This window comes from Perca fluviatilis, chromosome 12 (genome assembly GCF_010015445.1).
Source record: "Perca fluviatilis chromosome 12, GENO_Pfluv_1.0, whole genome shotgun sequence".
NCBI lineage: Eukaryota > Metazoa > Chordata > Actinopteri > Perciformes > Percidae > Perca > Perca fluviatilis.
This window is the reverse complement of record NC_053123.1, coordinates 5,186,330-5,208,955: the sequence shown is the minus strand read 5'-3', so window position 1 is coordinate 5,208,955 and position 22,626 is coordinate 5,186,330. Positions and strand designations below refer to the sequence as shown.

Sequence of the window (22,626 nt, the reverse complement as noted above, 5' to 3'; positions counted from 1 at the left end):
ACAACTTTTAAGGGCAATGGAACAAATTTAGCTACGCTAACTTACGGTAAACAATGTTTGTGGTGTTAGCTTAGGCTAACGGCTTAACGTTATGTATTGTTATTCCTTCGTGTCTTCATAGTGTTCTGTGGACTTTTAGCTACGTGATAGGGTGGTATATCGACAAACTTGAAAGACGGGAACAGTGTTACAGATGTATGCCGCTTAAATGCCTGGATGAGAAGCATTTATTTCAACAAATAACCAAGGATACTAGCTAAACCTCCGCTAATATTTGGGCCATGAATCAATCCAATCCGTTTGGCAGTCCACAAGGTGGAGCTTTCCAAGCCCCAAGCAACGCTGTGAAGACTGGTTTGTTCCAGTCATTTGGACAGCAAAATCCTAGCAATCAGCCCCAAACTATGGGTTTTTTTCAACCATCAGCGTTTGGACAACCATCTGTCTTAAATCAGCCCTCGCCTCATGGAAATACCGTTTTCGGACAGACCCCTGCCTTTGGACAGTCGTCAGCACAGACCCCCTCGCTGCCAACAATAAGCCAAGCTCCAGCATTTGGACAGACATCAGTAGGAATGAGTAGCTCAGGCTTTGGTAATAGCACTGCACCAGCTTTTGGACAGACTAGTGGACCGAACCAGAGTTCAGTCTTTGGCCAGACGACTTCATTTGGGCAGACGTCTGCCTTTGGGCAGGCTCCAGGATTTGGTCAGCAGCCCCCTGGGTTTGGCCAACAGCCCCCTGGGTTTTCAAACACCCAGATGGATTCTGTCTCTACCACTGCCTTAGGGCAACCTCAGCCACTGGGTTTTGGACAGTCTGTGTTTGGACAGCCGTCGTCTACCAGTGTCACCACCAGTGTATTTGGCACAGCTCCGAGTGCGACGCAGAGCAGAGGCTTCGTATCACCCAAATACAGTTTCAAGCCGGCCAATGAGGCAGTGTTCAAACCCATCTTCAGTGCTAGCCCTGAGCCTGCTAACCCTCAAACTACTGCAATGTCCGGCTCACCGTTTGGCAGCAGTGGGTCCCAGACAAGCTCCAGCACCATGGGCGGCGGCAGCAGCAGCACCACCACCACCACTGGCTTCTCTCTGCCCACTGGGGCTCAGTCTGGCCAGCTGGGCTTCAGCTTCTCACAGCCAGCTGCAGCTCCCTCTATCTCTGCTCAGGAAAATCCACTAACAACCGGCAATAGGAGCACTTCTTACAACACGCCGCAGTTCACCTTTTCTCAGCCAGCTGCACCCTCCAGCTCCAGCCCTAAGGTACCAACCACCCAGCCCACCACCCCATCGTCTTTTAGCTTTTCAGCCAAAGCCCTCCAGCCCCAGACAAAACCACTTTTTGGAGGAACCAGTTGTGGTCAGCCCTCAGTTTTTGTTGACACCAAAGCTAAAGCAGAGACTAGTACAGAGGAGAAAAGGAGCAACCTTGAGGGACTAGGAGACCCAAATATATTTCCGCGACTTAGCAAAGGCACCAAGCGCAAGGAGGATCCAACAGTCGGCAGCACCGGCCCAGAGAAGCATGCCGTAGGAGAGGAGGAGGAGGATGTTCCAGCAGAAGCAGATTCACCAAGACACCCTTCAAAGAGGCCCCTAATGAGGTCCCGTGGCCCACCAGTAGGCTTATTTGGTAGGGCATTAAGTGGTATTCGTAGAGATGTCTCTAACCCAGTGAGACGAGAGGCTGCAAAGGAGACTCAGCAACAAGCGCCGAAGTGGGAGGAGACAGAGAGGGAAGACATCCAAGCCCAGGGTGACGACCTACCTACAACTACACCACCCACAGTGCAAGCTCTGACCAGGAATGTCCTAGAAAAAGCTGAAGAGTCAGGTGAGATGTACAAATCATACATACTATGTATTACCTGCATTTTGTATCAGTTGTGTTTATGCATTTCTGAAATCTGCACTAAAAGACACTCTTAAATGACTCTTGCATGCCTGAATAAATGGTCAAATACTAGTACTTTCTACTTTCTATTGATAAATATTGGTGAGTTGTATCACCAAACAAATGTTCTCATGTTGAAAGACTCCTCTCTGTAAAAGTGGTGAAAGTAGTTGCAAGTCTTCCACATTTGTAAAGAAATCTTAGGATTTATAATTAGTAGGAGTAAATACATATTAGTGATATTTTTTAATTAAAGAAAAACTTTAAATTTGGGGGTGGGCAACATGAAATATGAATGGATCCATTTTTTCCCACTAAACCTCTGCTGTGAATTTCATACATATCAGCGAAATAAAAGAATGGATTGCATTATTAGAATATACTCATCCTGTTGTCTGCCTGTTACCCATCAACCCTCTCTAGACTCCGCAAAATCCCCCGACTCAAACCTTGGCATCACAACCCCTGTGAGAGGTGCCAGACGCAGGGAGAGCTCGGAGAGCCTGAGCGGCATGTCTCCCACCGACTGCACCATCATCCGGTGCATGAATGTGCCTCCAGCCTACAACAGGAAAGACGTGATCGAGAAGCACTTTAGTCGTTTTGGCAAAGTCCGTAGAGTCTTCTGTCGGACTGGCAAGAACATGGTCATAGTACACTTTGATGATCATGTGAGTTAACTCTACGCTACTTACCCCATTAAAGCACGTTCACCTATACTGTAGCTATTTTGAGTTTCCTGGCTTTAATAACTGTTCTCCCACTCTGGTCCTCAACTATCTTAGTTTTTTCAGCACACTTATACCTGCTATTTCCCATTTTACATGGCCAGAGTGGAGCACTGATTTTTACTGCTAGTTGTTGGACTTCTTTTTTTACTCCTTGAGTCTTGGGCATCACTTCCCATTTCAACTGAACTTGGTTTAAAGCCGGTGACACACCAACCCGACGGCCGACCTTCAGCGGGAAAGGCAGTTGGACTGACTGCCACCCCGAGATGGCCAAAAAAAAGTGCCTCGGAACACACCGAAGCGATGCCGACTGCCGACGGCACCTGATTGGACGAACGCGTCACGTGGGTCTGGTTTCTCTGAAAATTCAAAGCCAGACTTTCATGGCGGCTTGTTCAGAATACAATCTCATATTGTACTAAAATAGTTCACTGAAACGTGTTTCTGAAAACATTTTAAGCGAGAAATAGGCCATACAGCTGCTGAATCTGTCTTCATTTCAGATCGACAAAGGTCAGTTTAAAGGATTTTCATCAGATTTTGAGAGGCGTTAGTCGCGCTAATCCCGCTCGTCATTTCCTGGTTAACACTCCACCAATCAGATTGGTCATTTGAGTCCGACTGCCAGCAGTACCCGCCTTCCGACTGAGCATGTCAGGTCGGCCAAAATGAAGGCCGACGGACGACGGCACGGAACACACCGAACTGACTCGAGTCACCGACCTCGCCAGACTGTCCGACGGCTGATTATCGGGTTGGTGTGTCAGGGGCTTTACACTACGGATAACCTCAAAATTTAGCTAGCTAACCCACTACCTGCTCTGTGAGACAGGCTAAAGATGATGATGTGTTTATTTGTTAATTAACTTTTTATTATTAAATTAGATTATTCATATATACTGTATTTTGCTGTATTTTATTCTTGTATTCTTTTGCTTTCTGTCACTTGACTCTCAGGCATCAGCAGCAAAGGCAAAGAAGAAAGGCAAACTCCTGCATAGACACGAACTCACTCTCTTGTGGCAGAGAAAGAAGCAGAGTAAATGCAATATATTACTATGACATTTCAATTAATACAGAAATAATTGCTAGCACCCAGCTGTATTGATATTACTGTGTAGAGGTACAAACAAAGTGACTATAAATCGGGACTTTGTTACGGATGTAAAGAGTCCCAAGCAGTTTATTTCATATTCCCTTTTAATTCCTTGCAGTGAGTCACTATATTGCCTTTTGTGCATTAGGTCCTGGGGACAAAGGGAGCAGACCTGCCGCAGGAAAGGAGGAGGGAGAAAGTCAGGAGGACACAGAGTCCAAGGCTGCTTCCTCGCCACTCAGAAAACCTGCACACAGAAGTTCTGCAGTCCCCAGCATGATGGCCGTCAGCCGCAGGTAACACTTGCACAGTTCATACACAAGGCAACTCAAAGTGATTTACAGAAGCATAAAAACACATTGTAAACATAAGCAATAAAAGTACATTCAAGAGACAATTGCAGAAAGAGAAAAATAGTAAACATTTGGAAACATAATAAAATAGATATTAAAATCTATAAAAACAGTATAACATTAAAATCATTAAATTAAGCCAGAAGTACATTTAAGGACAAAAAAGAATAGTTAAGAATTACAATAATGGATCGAATTTATGAGAAAGCTGTGGTAAACAGTAATGTTTTCAGCCCTGATTAAAATGAGCTAACAGTTTGAGCAGACCTCAGGTGTACACATTACTGTAGTGCTGTGACTGTCTTACATACGTCTTTTCGTGTGTCAGTTCTCCGGCGAAGAAGTCGTCCTCAGCCAAGTCTCTGCAATTTGACACTGAAGCCCAGAGAGAGAGCAGCACAGAGGCCCAGAGCTCTGAGTGCCCAGTCCCCTCCTCCCTCCTCCACCTCATTGGCCAGGTGGCTGAGACCGCCGAGGACAAGTTCCGCCTCCTGGAGCAGAGAGACAAGATCCTGCGTCAAGGTGAAGCCACCTCTCACACCAGTCTACTGCAGCCAATTAACGTGGCTAAAAACATGAGAGAAATTCTCACTGTGTGCACGATATGTCCGCACAGGTCGGCCCAAGAGGACGGACCTGAACCTGTCGAAGGTGTTTGTGGGGACGTGTCCTGACATGTGTCCGGAGAAGGAGCGGTACATGAGGGAAACCCGGAAACAGCTGAGCATATTCGAGATCCTCCCGGATACGGAGATGGTAACATCCTTAATGCTTATGTTCCATATACAGACTGAAGAATATAGCTCAGGCAGCACTGTGAGATGTTCCATAATATGTGGTATTCATTTTTGGCTTTCTTTCAGACATTTGTTTTGAATTTAATCTGTTAGCTTTTGCAATGCAGATCACTTGCTATACTCTCATTCCACATAGGAATGCAAAGTAAAGAAGGATAAACATAAATGTTCTTTTTTTATTATTATCTAGTTCCATTTATTGGTTATTTTGGTCCGCCTGCATATTAATACATTGATGGAATAAATATGTTGTAGCTTAAAGGTGCTCTAAGCGATGTTGGGTGACGTCACTTCTTGTTGACGTTCGAAGTATTGTCAAACAAAACGGAGGCTAGCTCACCCCTTCCTCCTCCTCATCCCGTCCCCTCCCTTCCGCGCACTAACCCCTGAACCTCCGCCCCCAAATCCTTGTCGGTTATTGGCTGGAACACTGTATGTTATGTTTGGTGGTGCAGGTTGGCGCGGTTTGTTTTTGTTGCCGTTTGTGGAGCCTGGGCTGTCTACAGAGACCGCGTTTTTTACAGTGTGTTCAGGGGACAGGCAGCTCGTGGATAGTAAGGAGATGTTTGCTGTATGTGACGAAAAATGTTGTAGCCTAAAAAACGTGTGACATCACTTAGAGCACCTTTTTAAAGGATGAGGAGAAATAGTATTTCTGCAAGCAGGAGCTTGCAGTTACTTTGAAGGCTGCGGGGAGAAAAAATGAAACCTCCTTTCCCTCTGACTAGGTGGACCACTCTGCAGCCATCAAGGAGTACAGCCGCTCATCAGCCGACCAGGAAGAGCCCCTTCCCCACGAGTTGCGCCCCCTGCCTGTGCTCAGTATGACCATGGACTATCTGGTGACTCAGATCATGGACCAGGGCCATGACAACTACCGGGACTGGTATGACTTTGTCTGGAACAGGACCCGCGGCATCCGCAAGGTAAAGGGTCTGCTTCAAATGTCAGCTGTATTCACGCTAAAACCTGGTGTTAAAAAAACAAGTACTGTGTCAGCACCCCCAGACAAATACATGCATGTGGATAATAAAACAAAACAGAGCCCAGCTGCCCTTAATACCCAGTTTAATAAAAGTGATTTGGTCACAATTAGTTGTTGTGATCAGTTCACCATAACAAGTGAAACCATCCTAGAGCTGTAACAATTCCAAATTGTGCTGTAACAATTCCAAATTGTGCTGTACAATTAATTGTCTCAGAAATAATTGCAGTCAACAATATAATTGTCTGTCAGTCAAATTTTTTTTTTTATGTATTACTTTTGAAAACAAATTCAAGTTTTGCATGAATTCCAGCATATATCTTTTGATTATATATCACTGTTATGTGACCCAGATAATATAAAGACACAAGTACACAGCCTATGAAGTAAACAACGCCTCTTTATTATCATAAAACATTTTTTCTAACTGTATCCCCCCTCGTCATTTTTGTTGCTATGAACGTGTATAGGATCAAGTGCCAACAACTAACAATTGATATAATAAAATCTTATAGTCTGACCAATAATCACTTATATAATTATAATTTGGCATTTCTAAACAAAATCAACAATTACCAGTCATATGCCTTAAGACCTTAGCTAATGTCAGCAAGTAATTGCAGTTAAACAAAGAAACTGGGATTATGAAATTTTTTTTAAAGAAATTGACAATTAAACAAATATGTAGTAATTGTTCTAGGCCTAAACAATCTTTTACATTTACTCCCCACAGGACATTATCCAGCAGCACTTGTGCTGCCCATACACGGTGTCGCTGATTGAGAAGTGCACACGCTTCCACGTACACTGCGCTCACCATCTCTGCGAGGAGCACATGTCGGCTTTTGACGCCAAGATCAACAACGAGAACATGACAAAGTGCCTGCAGAGTCTCAAAGAAATGTACCAGGACCTGGCCACGCGTCAGGTCTTCTGCCCCCTGGAGGCCGAGTTCCGCCAGTACAGCGTGCTGCTGAAGCTCAACGACGGCGACATCCTGCGGTCAGTCCATTGAAACACACGTACACAAATTAGGGGTGGGAATCCCCAGAGGCCATTACATTATCACCATACTTATGTCACAATACGATATGATTGCGATTTTAAACACATTACGATATTCTGCAATATATATAATTTATTACCTTTTTCCAACTTCAAATTATGTTTCCCAAAGGAAAACTTTGTCAACAACTTTTGACAAAACTCAACTGCACCATCTAGTGGACTGAAAAAGCAATTTATTTTATTATTCTAGTACCAAAAAGTAACTTTGCGTCCTTCGATATCTATCTATCTATCTATCTATATAGATATATATGTCTATAGATAGATAGATAGATAGATAGATAGATAGATAGATAGATATAGAAATTACTTTATACATCTTCAGCTGTGACTTCACATTATTTTTAAGGATTTGTTTGTATGCATTCACTGCCTTTTGTGCCTCGCTCTGTGCTGTAAAGAAGTACTTCCTCACACTTCATGTCCACACAGTGAAGTGCAGCAATTCCGCGACGAGGTGCGCAATTCCCCTGAGGTGAAGTTTGCCGTGCACGCATTCACTGCCGTCAACAGCAACAACTTTGTGCGCTTCTTCAAGCTGGTGAAAGGAGCTTCCTACCTCGCCAGTTGCCTCCTACACAGATACTTCAATCAGGTCAGAAATGGTTTCCTTTTATTAATGAATTAGGCTTAGAAAACTGTGAACTTGTCTGAACCTTCCCAATAAGGCATGAGGAGAATCCAGGCAACAGCCAGTGTCCCTTTCCTATTTTAACATAACAAAACTATAGCCATTGTAGAGAAGGAGATACAAATAAATGAGTTAAGAGATGGGGGACTGCTCTATTATTTATATATATGTGTGTGTGTGTGTGTGTGTGTGTGTGTGTGTGTGTGTGTGTGTGTGTGTGTGTGTGTGTGTGTGTGTGTGTGTGTGTGTGTGTGTGTGGTATAGTGCCATTTAATGCCTATTGCGTAATGCAGCTTGGTGGCCCAATGCTGCATTATGTGGCCTAACAGCAAGAAGGTTCTAGGTTCGAGTCCAGGTTGGTCCGGGCCTTTGTGTGTGGAGTTTGTATGTTCTCCCCATGTTTGCGTGTGTTTCCTCCGGGTGCTCCGGTTTCCCCCCACCATCAAAAAACATGTACTAGGTTCTCCAGTCAGTGCCCTTGATCAAGGCACTGGCTCAGATCTGGACTTGGTCCCCGGGCGCTGTAAATGGCTGCCCGCTGCTCCCTTGAGGGATGGGTTAAATGTAGAGAATGAATTTCGCTATGTGTATGTGACAATAAAGTACCTTTACCTTAATATTTATGTTCTTTCAAATTTTTGTGCGTGCATGCAGGTCAGAGCTAAGGCCTTGAAGACCTTGAACTTGGCCCACACGGTGGGTCCACGGTCGACTGCGTTTCCAGTTGAGGACATAGTTCGGATGTTAATGTTCCGCAACACTGATGAGGGAATTCACTTCATCCAGCAGTACGGCCTGACTGTCAACGATGGGTGAGTGTCTACTAGAAGTTTGAGTGGCTAAATTTGATAATAAAGTTTTGAAAAAAAATAAAGATTGCAACCCCAGAATTATATACTTATCCCAGAGAATCCTATACATCAGAGTTAAGTAGTTATGATCAGAAATGTAAATGTGTCTATATCATTGAAAGATACCCTGCTAACAAACAAATATTATAGTGCCAAAAATCTACATTAATATATTTGATTATTATTGTTCACAGTGTGGTAGAGCTGAGTCGGGTAGCCTATCAGGAGCCAGAGCTGCCTCTGTCCCAGAAGAAGTCTGACGTTATCCTCGCAAAGAAAACGGTGTTGATTGGACAGGTGGTGCACGGAGGCCCCCTCCCCAGCCCTCTGCAGCACATCCCCGTCTGCTGCTTTGACTCCCAGAACAGATTCCGTGGAGAAGGCCCTCTGGCTGAGCCCACTCCAAGCCAATTTAAAGGTATTCACTCTTTTCCCCCTGATCTTATCCCTGGCAAATAGCTTTTAGTTCTCGATTAACAGTTCTCTCATTGGCTAAGGATAGCAATATATGGTGCATTGTCTCATTTAAACTAACCTGAACAGCACTGTTTATATGTAGAGCTGGAAAATATGTTTTTGTTATTTTCAGATCTTGAAGTTTCCCACACTACAATACATATCTGATCCATGTAATGCTACATTTTATTATTATTACACTTCTCTAGCGACAGGGGCCTGCATAATTTTAAAAGCATTCATCTTAAAATAGATTTAAAATGAGTAGGTGATCTTATCACATCTACTATGTATAAGAATGTAAAGACTCAGTCTCAGTGACAGCTGACATGTTTTTTTAATTGTCTCAGGAATCGCTGCCAAGGTGGAGGTGAAGGCACCACCCAGCGTTGAGTTGCTGTCGCAGGGCGTTCCAGACATGCCCGCTGCGTTCAGGCCGCCTCCAGCTGTTCTAGACGAGACGGGAGAGCCCAGTGAACCGTGTCCCAGCACGGCCCACCCAGCAGACGCCCAGCAGCTGTTCCAGCCCATATCTCAACCTCAGCCTGTCAAACCACCATCACCTCCACCCAAACCTCGGCCGGTGTACAGCAATGAGGTGGGCAAGATCTCTTGCCTCTTTATCTCAGACCACGCTAGACGGGTCCCACTTGAAGCACTGATTCATCCTCACCGCATTGTAGTTGTGATTTAAGCATTTTTCCAGTGCGTGGTTATTTCGCAGCCACAGCCATGCAGAAACGGTACCTTTGCTCTGATCCTTGTAGTCCTTACTGATGGTGCCTTGTACATTTGGTAATGTAGAAACATTTACTAGGTACATGAGGTACTTCAACTTGAGTACCTCATGTTTTATGTGATTGTAAAATAAATATTTGGGGGTTTTGAACAGTTATATGGACAAAACAAGCAATCTGAAAACGGCACCTTGGTCTGTAGTAGGAGTTGGCCACTAGTCTCTGACATTTCATAGACCAAAAAATAATGCAATCAGTCACATTATTTAAATATAATCCAAAAACAAAACCAACAAAGAAAAAGGGCTGGGCCTGTATTAATTACAGCTCATTAAAGAAACCCTGAACTAGCTGTCCTTTTAGTTTTTTGTGTGTGCATGACCGTAGCTGTGCTGTTTTCCTCCCCTCCTGCAGGACATAATGGCTGAACTGGACTGTGTGATTGAAGAGGTGTTGGAAGTAGCAGTGAGGCAGGTAGCAGACGCTGGTGCCAGCTATGCCACTGCAGCGCTTGCGTAAGTCCAAGTGATTTATCCATCCAGCTTTTTTTGTGCATGCTACATTCAAATCATGTGTTGGCGTTATCATTCATTTATGTGATTACAGTGTGTAAAGGCCACTGTATGTTTTTATTAAGATGACTAACTTGCTGTTCTATTGCCTTTGGTTCTGCAGGGAGAGCAGTGTGCAGGCAGACTCTCTGGTGAGTGAGGTGCTGGGACAGATGCTGCAGGAGATGTCCTCCACCGAGATCAAGCTGGAGCAGGAGCGCATCGCTGAAGAGAAACGCAAGCTTGAAGAAGCCAGGTTGGTCTACTGATAACGTCCTGTTGGTCATAGCACACTGTGTTTTATCACTACACAGCATCTTTAACCTTGACCCAAAACACGGGGCACTAGTTTAATTTTATGCAGAGGTTACAAAAGTTGTATCCATTCCATTTATTCAAGCAGACATACAAACTGTTAAAGTGCTCATATTATGTTTTTTTTAGCTTTTTCCCTTTCCTTTGTGTTATACATCTTTTTTGTGCACATTATAGGTTTACAAAGTGAAAAAGCCCAAAGTCCACCCCAAAGGGACTTACCATCTCCAACAGAAAACACTGTTCACCAACTGCTCCAAACAGCTCTATTGTAGTCCAACCTTTACTTCAGAGACAAACGTGGTCACTTTGGAACACACGTTATAATGCTCGCCTAGCTGCTAGCGTGGCACGCCCTCATACTCTGCTTCTGACTGGCTAGTAGTCCTTACCTAGGTACTGTAAGGGCACGCCCTAATACTCTGCTTCTGACTGGCTAGTAGTCCTTACCTAGCTACTGCACATGTGCGACTCCCAACAAAGATGGTACAGAAGTGAGATGCCTCACTCTGTCGCTAAAACAGAGAGCTCAACACACAGGGTAAAAAGAGGAGCTGCAGCAATGTGCAGTACAACAAAAATATGTTTTTTTTTTTTTGTTTTTTTTTAGAAAATTAAACCATGTAAACCTATTCTGATATAACCTCTAAATACAAGTATGAACCTGAAAATGAGCATAATATGAGCACTTTAAAGCATTCTATGCAAATTGTGACATCCAGCGTCGGGCTGCACAATAATTTTATTTTACACACAAAAACAGTTCCCCATGTGAGCAGATTTCATTTCACAGTATCATATCATGGTGTTTAAATTGTTACATATAATAAAGTGAAATAAGACAAAAATCGAAGGCGCCAACACCCCAGAGAAGCAACTTCTGTTCCTTTTTTCTTCAACATCAATAATTTCGAAATGTCATCATAATCAGTGTATCTTGTATTATCAGAGTATCTGTATTTGCCACAGCTCATCCCCATTTCCTTTTCCATGTCTGTCGGTGGCAGGAGGAGGCAGGAGCACGAGGCCTTCCTGGTTCAGTACAGCTTCTCTCTCTGCACAGAGCTCATGTACGAAGTTTTAAGCGAGACCATCAAGGAGACGGCAACCTCTGAGATCCAGTAAGGCTTTAAAACTCACCCATTTTCCAAAGTGGTCTGATGAGAAGTTGCATAATTAACAAAACTATTTAAAATGAGAATAAGGTGATGGAATTAAAGAAAGGAGTATCATGAAGTTTAATGTCTACGAGTGGCACACTTTCACAAATGAGCTTCACTGAATTTACTCTTTTCCCTTTTTCAGACAAGCAGAGAATGAGAAAGCAAACCGTGTAGCTAAATGCACAGAGCAGGTCTGTACCAGTCTAGTTGAGGAGACTTTGAATGCAGAGATTGCTCTGTTGGTTGAAGAAATTCTTGAAGCTGAGCTGCAACGCATCCACAAATACATCAAAAGGTAAGAAACGATTTGAAAAAGATTTAGACCAGACCATCATGTAACACTAAACACTGCGATGGGACTTTGCCTGGCTGAAATCAATCTGACACACTGTCAGTATACCATTCAAACTCTGGCTGAATGTAGCTTTTCAACACCCTTTTACAATTTATTATCCGTTTCTTCTTTTTCTCCTCTCATGTGTACAACCAGGTGGCGTGATGTGGTGGCAGTGCGTCGGCAGCTGAAGAGACAGATGAGAGGTTTCCCTGCAGCTCCCTGCTGCGTGGACCCTCGATTCAAACTGAAGGCGCTGGCTCCCCTGATTCAGCCCTGCATGGCATTCCCCGCCCGGCCTGTTCGGCCGAAACCGCGCGTCTCCAGCACCAGGTATGTTCATTGTCGTTTTCCAAGCGTGTTTTTGGACATAATCGCCAATCCGTTTTAACCGAATATGTTCTGGTCCAGCTCAGCTAAAAACACAACACCGAATCCGTCTGCATGTTAGCTTGGCGTTCACTACCGAGCCTGTTTGTAACCATTAAGCTACCGACAACTTCATCTTCACTCCAGCTATTCAACTAACCCAAGCAGTTTCGATAACACACTCAACGTTCCTGCTGTTACAGACGTGAACTAACCACAGACGGTTGTCTCATTTATGGGCTCATGGCAGTGCGTTGCTGCAGAATGAATAGAGGAAAAACACTATGGATTTTTGGGATAAAATTAGTTTTTTTTCTGGCGTGGGTTCCCGTTCCCGTCCCCTGTACAATTCTAGGAGATTATATAATTTACAGCACATGATATATGGGGTTTTGTAGGGCTGGGCGATATATCGATATATGAGGCTAGATGTCGTCTTAGATTTTGGATATCATAATATCGTAATATGACTTTTCCTGATTTTAAAGGCTGCACTGCAGTAAAGTGATGTAGTTTTCTGAACTTACCAGACTGTTCTAGGCATTTTATTATTTGCCTTTACTCATGTAAATAATGTATCCACATTACTGATGATTATTCATCTAAAATCTCTAATTGAAAATATTTGGTAAAAGCACCAATTGTCAACCCTACAACATTGTTGCAATATCGACATGGAGATATTTGGTCAACAATATCATGATATTTGATTTTCTCCATATCGCCCAGCCCTATGTGTTTGGATAGATTTTTTTGCAGCATGGCTGAATCCCCTTGTTATTAGTCTACTATCTTTGTCAACCTTTAAATAAATGTCACTTTGCTGCCCTATTGAGTATGAAATATGTTTTGTATTTTGTTCAGGTTGCTGAGAATGAGACAAGAAGCGATCCACCAGATGAGAGTTCACTACTACTATCAGCAGCTGCTCGAGTAAGTCCCGAGTCCGTTTATTCAGTCAGTGGTGCATGTCACAAAAGGCGTTTTTCCATTACATGGTACCTGCTCTACTCGCCTCGACGCGCTGTGCGTCCGTTTTCCATTGCAGATTTTAGTACCGCCTCAGCGTGGCGGGTCATCATAGCGACTGCCGTGGGCGTGGCTTAGTAGCGTTGCTTTTCCCCGACTCATTTCCTGGTTCTCCGTCTCCGTAAACAGCATGATATCAAAGAGATAGTTAACGTTTCCTGCTCCAGATTTCCCACCGTGGTCAGAAATAGGGCTGAATGATTAATTGCATTTGCGATAATATCGCGATATGTTAAAACGCGATTTCCTAATCGCAAAGGCTGCGATTTGGTCTCGATTTGATGACTCGCAAGAGCAAATCAGTCTGCACTACGCAGAGAAAGCATCAACTTAGCACGCTAACGCTACACTGTACCTTGAGCTGATCTCTGTCATTCAAACAATTCTGAGTTGAAGTTTAAAACTTTTACAGCCATTTTAATAAAATGAAGGGTTTTGTTCGGGCTCGAGTCCATACATGCAGTTAATGATACAGGCACGCAGAACTGAAGGCTCGGTTGGCAACGAGCTAGCTCTGATTAGCGGTTAGCTCCAGTTAGCGGTTAGCTCCGTTATAAAGATATAAAGATATGGGTGGAGGAGCTGCCACTGAGAGGGGTAACAATCAGACTGATAAATGACAGTTGAGGGAGCTTTCACAGCAGCGTGGCCGCGGTGTTTCAATGGTTTTATTAGTACAGTTAGCTAATCCCACGGCAAGACCACAGCAACTAACGTAACGATAGCCTCTCTGAGCAAGTGCAGTGTTGACGGTGTCGGCACGCAACTTCACGAGGGGGAGGGGCTGGAGGCAGCTCCTCTCTGTGCACTGTAAAAAAATATATGTGTGTATATATATATATATATATATGTGTGTTTTTACTTATTTAACTGTCTAGTGTGTAATTGTGTGTTGTTCATACTATACAATGATTTATTGTTTGTCTTTGTTGAATAATACAGAAGACAAAGAGCTTAAAAAAATAATCGAATATCGAATCGCAATCGCAATATTTGGGGAAAAAATCGCAATTAGATTATTTTCAAAAATCGTTCAGCCCTAGTCAGAAAGAACAGGGGAGACACTTTGTTTCTCTCACATATATATGACTCTAGAGTCGCTACTCGCTGCGGAGATAATCGCCGTCACTCTCTCACTTCTCCCTCGCTTACCAGCTCCCCACACACACACATCACACATGCACACACCAGCGCACAAGTATAAACATCAGGCCACTTGTATGCTACGGAGAAAGCTCTGCGTGGAGCCTCCGGCAGCAAAAAAACACCGCTGGCTAAACTATTTAAAAATGCCGTCTCTCACAATGCAGTGATCAGTGACTATTCTTTCCGACCAGTCAGCAGCCTGCAGGTTTTCACGTCACCTTTTCGGCTCGCCTCAGCTCGCTTGGAACCTGATACCAAAAAAAAGTACCTTTTAGCAGGTATCAGGTACTTTTTTTCGTAATGGAAAACCAAAAAAAGGCGAGTAGAGTCGAGGCGAGTCGAGCAGGTACCATGTAATGGAAAAGCGCCAAAAGCAGCATCTTGACCTTTTTGGTGATTCTCTCAGTGAGACAGTGTGGGCGCCACTCGACCTGCCAGCACTTGTGACAGAAAATATCCCCAACCCACCGGACCGAATCTTCTGGAAAGCTGTTCTCCTCCTACCGAGTGACCACGAGAGTGAAGCCAGCCTGGCAGACAGGTAAGCAGCTGCACTTCAATATGACAAAAGGTCACCTGTTCAATTTATTCTTATTCAAGGCACCCAGCATTGTTCTTTAAACCCCCCCCCCCATGTAGCACAAGTAGACTTTTTCCGTCAGATCGTTTATAGATCATTTGCGATCCCACTTGAAGGCAGCTTCATTTCAAGGAGAAAGAGAGCTAAAAAGAGACTGAGGGACGGTGCTTTGTTGTTGCAGGAAACAGTCAGCTGTTACAAAAACTCTGGGCAGTTCAGTGCTTGTGTTTAGTTTTTTTTTTACCCTCATAGTGTTTTCAAACTTACTTATGGCTGCGAAAGAGGCAGTGATGTTTCCTGTTTACTGTACGGGACTCTCACACCGCCTCAAAACAAACTGACTAGTCTGATCGCTGGTTATATGATTGGCCACTGCGGCGTGGTTGCAGTTCTCCAAAAGTTCAGTCTGTCTCAACTTTGTTACAGTATAAAAAAAAAAAATCAAATCCCAATATCGAAAATCTCATAACTACCCAACGAACAAATATCCGAAGATTCTGATCCAGCCCTATTGTTCACTGAGCTGTTCATCGAGTGTGTCCTCTCCTGTCTGTTTTCCTCAGGATCCTGTCAGACTGGCTGGAGGTGAAGCTTGGTGGTGGTAAGGACTCAGAGGTGAGGGAGGAGCAGCTAGATGGCACGCTGCAGACCCTCTATGTCACCAACACACTGCAGGATAATGGACAACGCACTCACAAAGTCCACATCAGCATCAAGGTAAGATCAGGATCACTGCAGTCTAATGCTGAGAAAAGAGATCGACAAGTGTGTATGTTTTTGAGTGCATGTGTAGTCAACATGGCTTTTATAAATCTGGGGTTATAATATAGTGTATATATACTGTAAGTGCTCATTTAAAGAGCCCCTATTATACTCCTTTTCAGCATCATATTTGTATTCTTGGGGTCTACTATCAGAATCAGAAAAGGTTTTATTGCCACAGTAAGTACACTTATGTGGAATTTGCCTTGGTGAATGGTGCATACATAAACAAACAAAATAAACAAATATATTACAAAATAATATAAAATAAACAAATACAGAAAAACAAATATGTACATACAGACATTTAAGTGTTTATTTGTCACGCCGCTGGTGTGTAAAGGCCTTGAGGCTGAGCTAAAAGGCTTGTGTGTAAAGAAGAGCAATAATTAGAATATGAGTATAAATAAGAATGAATGAAAAGAAGTAGGAAGGGAAGTGACCCACTGTATTCACTATGCTTTGTTCACCTTGGACTGTGCTGTATGTCACTTACTGTGAAAATTAAAAATGTAAATAAAAAGAGTTGTGAGAAAAAAAAAAAGAAGTAGGTAAGGATAAAAAATACCACAGACTCAACATTAACTTTACAAAACCCTATATATGCTTAACTATATAACGAGACTTATTAATAACCCCTGTTATCGACACATTAGTTTGTAGTCTGTTTGTACTGTGCCCTATTGTCACGTGTTTTCTGACCAGTCCTGTCGGTGGTGTCTCCTCAGGCGTCCAGAGGCCCTCTGACCGAAGACGGCCTGTCCAAAACCGAGGGGAGCGGTGAGCTCCAGGGGACAGGAGCCCTTATAATGTTGCTCCCCGCGATGCCCGTCATCATCGAGCCCGGGCACGACGAGCAGGATGTACAACTGCTGTCAGCCCTGCTTCAGCTCAAACAGCTACAGCAAGCCAGCACGTGGCACCGCCCGCTGCCTCTGGCCATTCTGGTGCCAGGGCCCAAGTGTGGCACTGGGGATACACAGAAACTCCAAGAAGGTAATTAATAACACTAATAAAGACATAATTACAAGATTAAAGTAATGGTCACTAGTATAAACAAAGATAAAATGGGGGATTGCATTTTATTCAATACTTTATGAAGTTACACTGTATGTCAGGCAGTAGTATGGAACAGTAGCTGAATTAATCTGGACAAAATGTGTAAAACCTGAACTTTTCCTCTCAGCCCTGATGCTGCACACACTGGTCCAGGAAGGCCTGATATCGGAGTTCACATTCTTCTTCATACCAGAGACCACAAGTGATATACAGGGATCCCAACAGGTATTACACATACACATGCATAGAAACTAACAAACCTGATCTTTTATGTTTAATATCTTTCACTTTCACAAGTCAAGGACTGTTGAGATTTGATAGAAGTAGTGATGTTGTGTTTAGGTTAAAGAATAGTTACCTAAATCTGCAGCTTTTGTTAAGTATCGGGTCATTGCTAAGCTGTCTGGCCAGCAACTTTTCGGCAACAGAAGGCTGCTGTTTTCAACGAAAAAGCTACCTTCCCCGAACCAACATAGTGGTAAACATAGTGCAGCATTTAGCAGCTAAGAGACTCTTTCCTCTGGAGTTGGTGGAGACCTAAGAAGAGCTAAAGAGGGAATATTGGACAGAAACAAAACTCCAAATAAATGCTAATGTTACTCTTTAACTGCTGGATGTGTAAATAGGTTTGCTAACGAGTTCGCCATATCGACTTAAAAAGTGGTGATAGGTCAAGTTATAATTTCTGTGAAAAGCTGTCGGCAACAGCAGGCTTTTTAACCCGCTGCGGGGGAGATTGGAGGAGTGGGGATCTGAGAGGTAGCCAGATGATTAATGAGATGGGAAAGAAGAAAAAAAAGAGTTGTGCTACTTTTGTTTTTCTTGTCTGTTTTTTTTAATGTGACATTTCTGTAAACGTTGCTTTTTTGTGTGAAATGTATAGTTTTGTGCTCTCTGGTTTTTAACAATTATTCAAATGAAACCATTTGAGAAGTTTCGAGGGGAAAATTACTCTTTGGTGCTCACTGCTCACATTTTATGGTGCCATAAGGTTTTCATTGGGAGGTGTCATTAGCCAAAAAAGTTTTGTTATCACTGATGTAGATTGATAGTTTTTAAACGTTTCTTCAAAGTCTTCTCCACCTTCTCTCACGCTCTCCTGTTGCTCTCCTGTCTCTAGCTGAGCCAGGCTACACGTTGGCTGCTGGCCCGCGCTCCCCCACCCTTCCCACTCTCCTGTCAGACCCTGGTGCAGCTCGTAGAGGCCAGTTTGAGCCATGATTTCAGTCCCAGAGTTTACGCCCATCGGCAGGAGCGGGCCGCTGCATGTCTTCCTCCCGAAGACCCTGGGCCCGTCATCAAGCTGTACAACGCTGTCCTGGCTCACGTTGCTGACAAAGTCTCGTCGCAGGATCTCAGCAGACTCTCGTGGCCGCCAGGCGAGTTCTGCCTGCCTGATACTCGGGACTTTGTCCCTCATTTGGGCTGGAACTCTGCCCAACACCTGGCCTGGTTACGCCAAGCCATCCTCAGCCTGCAGCTGCCACAGTGGGAGCAGCTCTCTGCTACAGGTCAGTGACTAGCATGCCAATTTTGTGTGAAACAAGGTTAATTATTACGGCAGACTTTTATTAATGGTTCCATCACTGTACAAAATCCTCTCAAGTGCAAAGGAAACAGAAAGATGTGACCAATAATCCATGTGTTATACTTCCTTCTCCTTTTTCACTTTCCTTATTATGCCTCCCTCTCTCTCTAGACTCGTGGTCGGAGCTCTGCTCCTCTATTTTTCGCTACGCTGCTCAGTCCCAGTCTCACGCCGCAGTCAGCCAGTGCTAATGTCACGGCTGGAAAACCTTCTGGAAAGGGTCAGGCTAAAGGGTCGCCGTACCCGAAACCCCAGATCCAAGGTAACCGTGACTCACTGGGACGACGGAGACGAGATGGTGGGTCCAGCCTTCAGTCAGATTCCTTGGGACGACGTGTTGGTGATTTGCATAGACCACAAGCTGAAAGACTGGCTGATCCCAGGACCACCTGTCTGTGAAGGTGAGGACATTCTTAGGTTATTCATTTTACTGTGATCTAGAATTAGAACCAATGCACATGTCCTATAGCCGTGTTTTTACCCAAAGGTCCATGGACTTTTTAGTTCTTGGAACTACTTCAGGGACCTTTCCGTAAAATCTCCCCAGAACTAAGTTTAGACCCTGGTCCATGCGGTCGAAACCCGATGAGTTTGTCATGAGGATCCTCGTTCTAGGGGAAAGTTCCCTGCAGTCGAACGTTGGCTTTTGTGAACATACTGATGAATGAATTGTATTACAGTTTGTGATTATTTGTTTGTTTTGTTGTTAAGATGCGGTTACCGATGATGGGGAGATCCTGGTTTACCTCCCCACAGAGTCATTAAAGGGTTTCCAGCCTCCAGAGGAGTGGACCCAGACCATCAGACGAACCCACAGAGCGAAGCAGCAAGAGAGGGAAGGGTAAGGAGGTCCAAAAAGCCATCATCAGTCTTTTAGACGTTAAGGGTGCTGTAGGTAGGATTGTGAAGATCCAGATCAAATTTGAACATCGGCAACTTCTCAGTCCCTCCCTCCTTTCTGCTAAAGCCCAAAACGGTCTCCAAAGCACCTCCCCCCACAAAGGAGAGCTGTGCACGATAGAGCACGTGTGAAGAGAGAGGAAGGGGAGGAAACCTATCTGCAGCTCGTGCGCGGGGAAGGGGGAGGGGAGGACACTATGAAATGCGTGTGCCTGAGCAGTGATACAAACGCTGTTAAACACCCCCCCCCCCAGCCCTGATTGGTGCATCTGAACAAGGAGCGGTGGATTTTTGTAAATCGCACTACAGGCTGTAGGTGGTGCCAGAGGAGCTGGATTCTTTTCTTTTTTTTTTTTTTTAAATGACCTGCTTCATGTAGTTCTACTGGAACATAGGGTCAGTTTCAGCAAATATGACAGAATATGACAGTTTTATAAGGCTTACCTACTGCACCTTTAACCTTACAACTGCTGGATGCATGTTGTCACCTCGACGGAGTTCATAATAATAATAATAATAATAATAATAATAATACATTTTACAAAGACATTTAAAACCGGCAAAAATTGTGAAAAAAATTGTGTATTGAAATCCTTTTAAACCCAAAAGGATTCAAGTTACTGATGCAACATGTATCATTTGAGATTATCATAATGAGATTGAGTCGGCAAGTAACTGACATCTGTAATTCCATTACGTGTTACAAAATTAATTAAAATCAAATATTGCTGTGACAGTGGTTTAGCCTCCCGGGTACTACTACTACTTCCTGTGGTTCCTGTAGTGGTCACTGCTGGTTAGGCAATTTATTACACAGAGTAGATGGTACAAAGGGCAATATACACCCATGTCTGCACATCCAGTATGTGCAATGGGTGTCAAAATAAATCTATGCATTGTGGCTGGTGTATCTCACCCAGAAGTCTCATGAAATGTTTTTTTGTTTTGTTTTTTCCAATCAAATGTTTTTATTCAAAGTCTCATGAAATGTTAATGAATGAAATTAAGAAAATATTTTTATTATAGAAAGACACATATTAATAATGTAAATGGTAATTTTATTTATTTACAAAAGTTGCATCTTGCATGTATGAACAAACTTGGACTTAATTTCCCTGTCACTCAAGTTTTAAATAAGACATTACTAAAGGTTCTCATAGTTTCTAAAGAACATATCAGCAAGTACAAGTAACATTGTCACGTTCTTGCAGCTAGACAATCGCATTTCTCCTCCTTTGCTCTCTCCTTTTTCCAATTTCCCTCCTTGACATTCTCTCCATCCTCAGGGCGGGCGCGGCTGCTTGTGCCATGCCCAGCAGTCTGTCCCTCAGACAGAGGTTGTTCCACAGTGTGGTGGAGCCTCTCGAGGCCCCGACAGCCCCGCTGGACATCACGCACACTCCCACAGCACAAGAGCTACTGGCCCACAACGTCCTCCGGGGCTTAGAGAAGGAGAAGGCTGAAAGCAAAAGGTACAGCTAGAGCACTGCTCTTAAACATTTGCATTGCTTTTAGAATTCCTGTTTATAGAATATGATATTTTAAAAGGGGTGTGTGTATGAATAAAAAATAAATAACCTTATCGTTTGATAAAGTATTTAAAAAATATCTCAGATAAAGCTCACTGCCAATGTTTAGTTTATAAAGTAATTTTAAGCACATCTTACTTGTGACATTTGTATGGTGGTGTTAGTTAAATTTGACCAAATGAAAAAAGTTCTTGACACTATTGCAATTATTATTTGCCAAAAATAGTCTACAATGTCTGTGCGTCATGTCTAACACACACTTTTGTCTACAGGAGCATGGAGCAGCTTCAGCGTTGGCTGGATGGTGACCCCTTGGACCACTTGTCCACATCGCTATTTATTCCATCGTCCACTCTGTTGTCCATGCCCAGCACCACCATAATGCATACACCCACATCCCAGACTCGAGATGCCCCTCTCACACAGGTATGACATGTCCCCTCCCCTCACTCACTTATCCTAAGACAAGTTACTTCCAGCCATTCTTGGGGATAGAAATAATGTATGTCTTAGATAATAGTGTCTTAGATAATGGCTGTAAATGATGAGAGATTCATCAACAATGTTTTCTAAATGTTGCAATCACAATTTGCAATAATCATGCATTTTCATTGTTTTGACTTTCCAGGAGCCAGAGCCCAATGATCTGATGGACCAAGCAGACTGGCCTAAAGCTCCGCCTGTATCTATGGCATTGCGATTGAAGGAACTCGAGCAACAGATCTTGGCAAGCCATGAGGAGGAGCTGGCCTGCAGACTGAGGCTGAGTAGTCTGCTGAGCATTGTTGATGATTGATGGACTATTGAAGGGAAATTAAAACAAAGGACTCTACGCCTATGCAAATATTTTAAAACCAACTACATATAAAAAAACTTCTGCCTGTAGCGAGCGACAACTTTGATTTTTTTTGCTGAGCTCATGGCATTCTGTGGCACACTGAGTTCACTGTGTTGTGAATGTCTCATCTTTTCTTTTCATCTTTTGTCTGTTGAGGTCAGATTGCAAAATTGTGTATTTGTGTATTAATGTCTGGGTTTATATTAGAAAGTAAAAGCAAATCAAGATTTTAGTTGTTTTGTACCATATATTTTGCATTTATAAGTGTGTGTGTGTGTGTGTGTGTGTGTGTGTGTGTGTGTGTGTGTGTGTGTGTGTGTGTGTGTGTGTGTGTGTGTGTGTGTGTGTGTGTGTGTGTGTGTGTGTGTGTGTGTGTGTGTGTGTGTGTGTGTGTGTGTGTGGGATCATTGTGTTATTTTGCGCAAGCTCGATGATATGCTTTTTCCTAAAGCGTGTTAATCTCTGGAAAAGCTGCTTTTCTTGTCTTTATTTAACACACATTGAATTACTTAGATTGCATTTGTAATACCAGCTACAGTCCATTGAATGGCTTCTGTTGTTTAAACCAATTTTTTTATTGTTGAGTTATGAAATTGTCAAACAACTATAAACTGAATAAAAGTGTAATTTTTTTTAAGTAAACTTCCCATTTAGCCCAGTTGTCATGTATTAGTTTAACAGGCTGTGCTGGGGCATTGGGTCATCATAATCAATTTGTGAGCACATGTGTAGTGTTTGTCGTAGGAGCGCTCTGATTGGAGGACCTTGTGGCAGATCCGCCTATTTCTCCGCCCAACCGGTTTGTGATTGGACAGCTGAGTCTCTGCTCATGTCTCTCCATGTTCAGAACTCATCGGAC

The 22,626-nt window shown here is 43.4% G+C and overlaps 1 protein-coding gene across 1 annotated transcript; it reads left to right on the top strand.

Annotated features, from left to right (window-relative positions):
* The first annotated feature begins 281 nt into the window (after positions 1-281).
* On the top strand, positions 282-22,413 carry LOC120570456 (minichromosome maintenance complex component 3 associated protein). The gene is given in 29 exon segments (XM_039818820.1): positions 282-1,839; positions 2,323-2,570; positions 3,588-3,669; positions 3,875-4,022; positions 4,408-4,601; positions 4,696-4,835; positions 5,605-5,802; positions 6,595-6,863; positions 7,362-7,524; positions 8,215-8,372; positions 8,606-8,829; positions 9,218-9,465; positions 10,019-10,119; positions 10,280-10,411; positions 11,478-11,591; positions 11,776-11,928; positions 12,124-12,300; positions 13,201-13,269; positions 14,918-15,052; positions 15,655-15,808; positions 16,582-16,849; positions 17,040-17,137; positions 18,033-18,423; positions 18,612-18,656; positions 18,659-18,901; positions 19,212-19,341; positions 20,687-20,872; positions 21,202-21,355; positions 21,558-22,413. Coding segments are annotated over 29 exon segments (6,348 nt in total). The 3' UTR covers positions 21,726-22,413.
* The last annotated feature ends 213 nt before the right edge of the window (positions 22,414-22,626 follow it).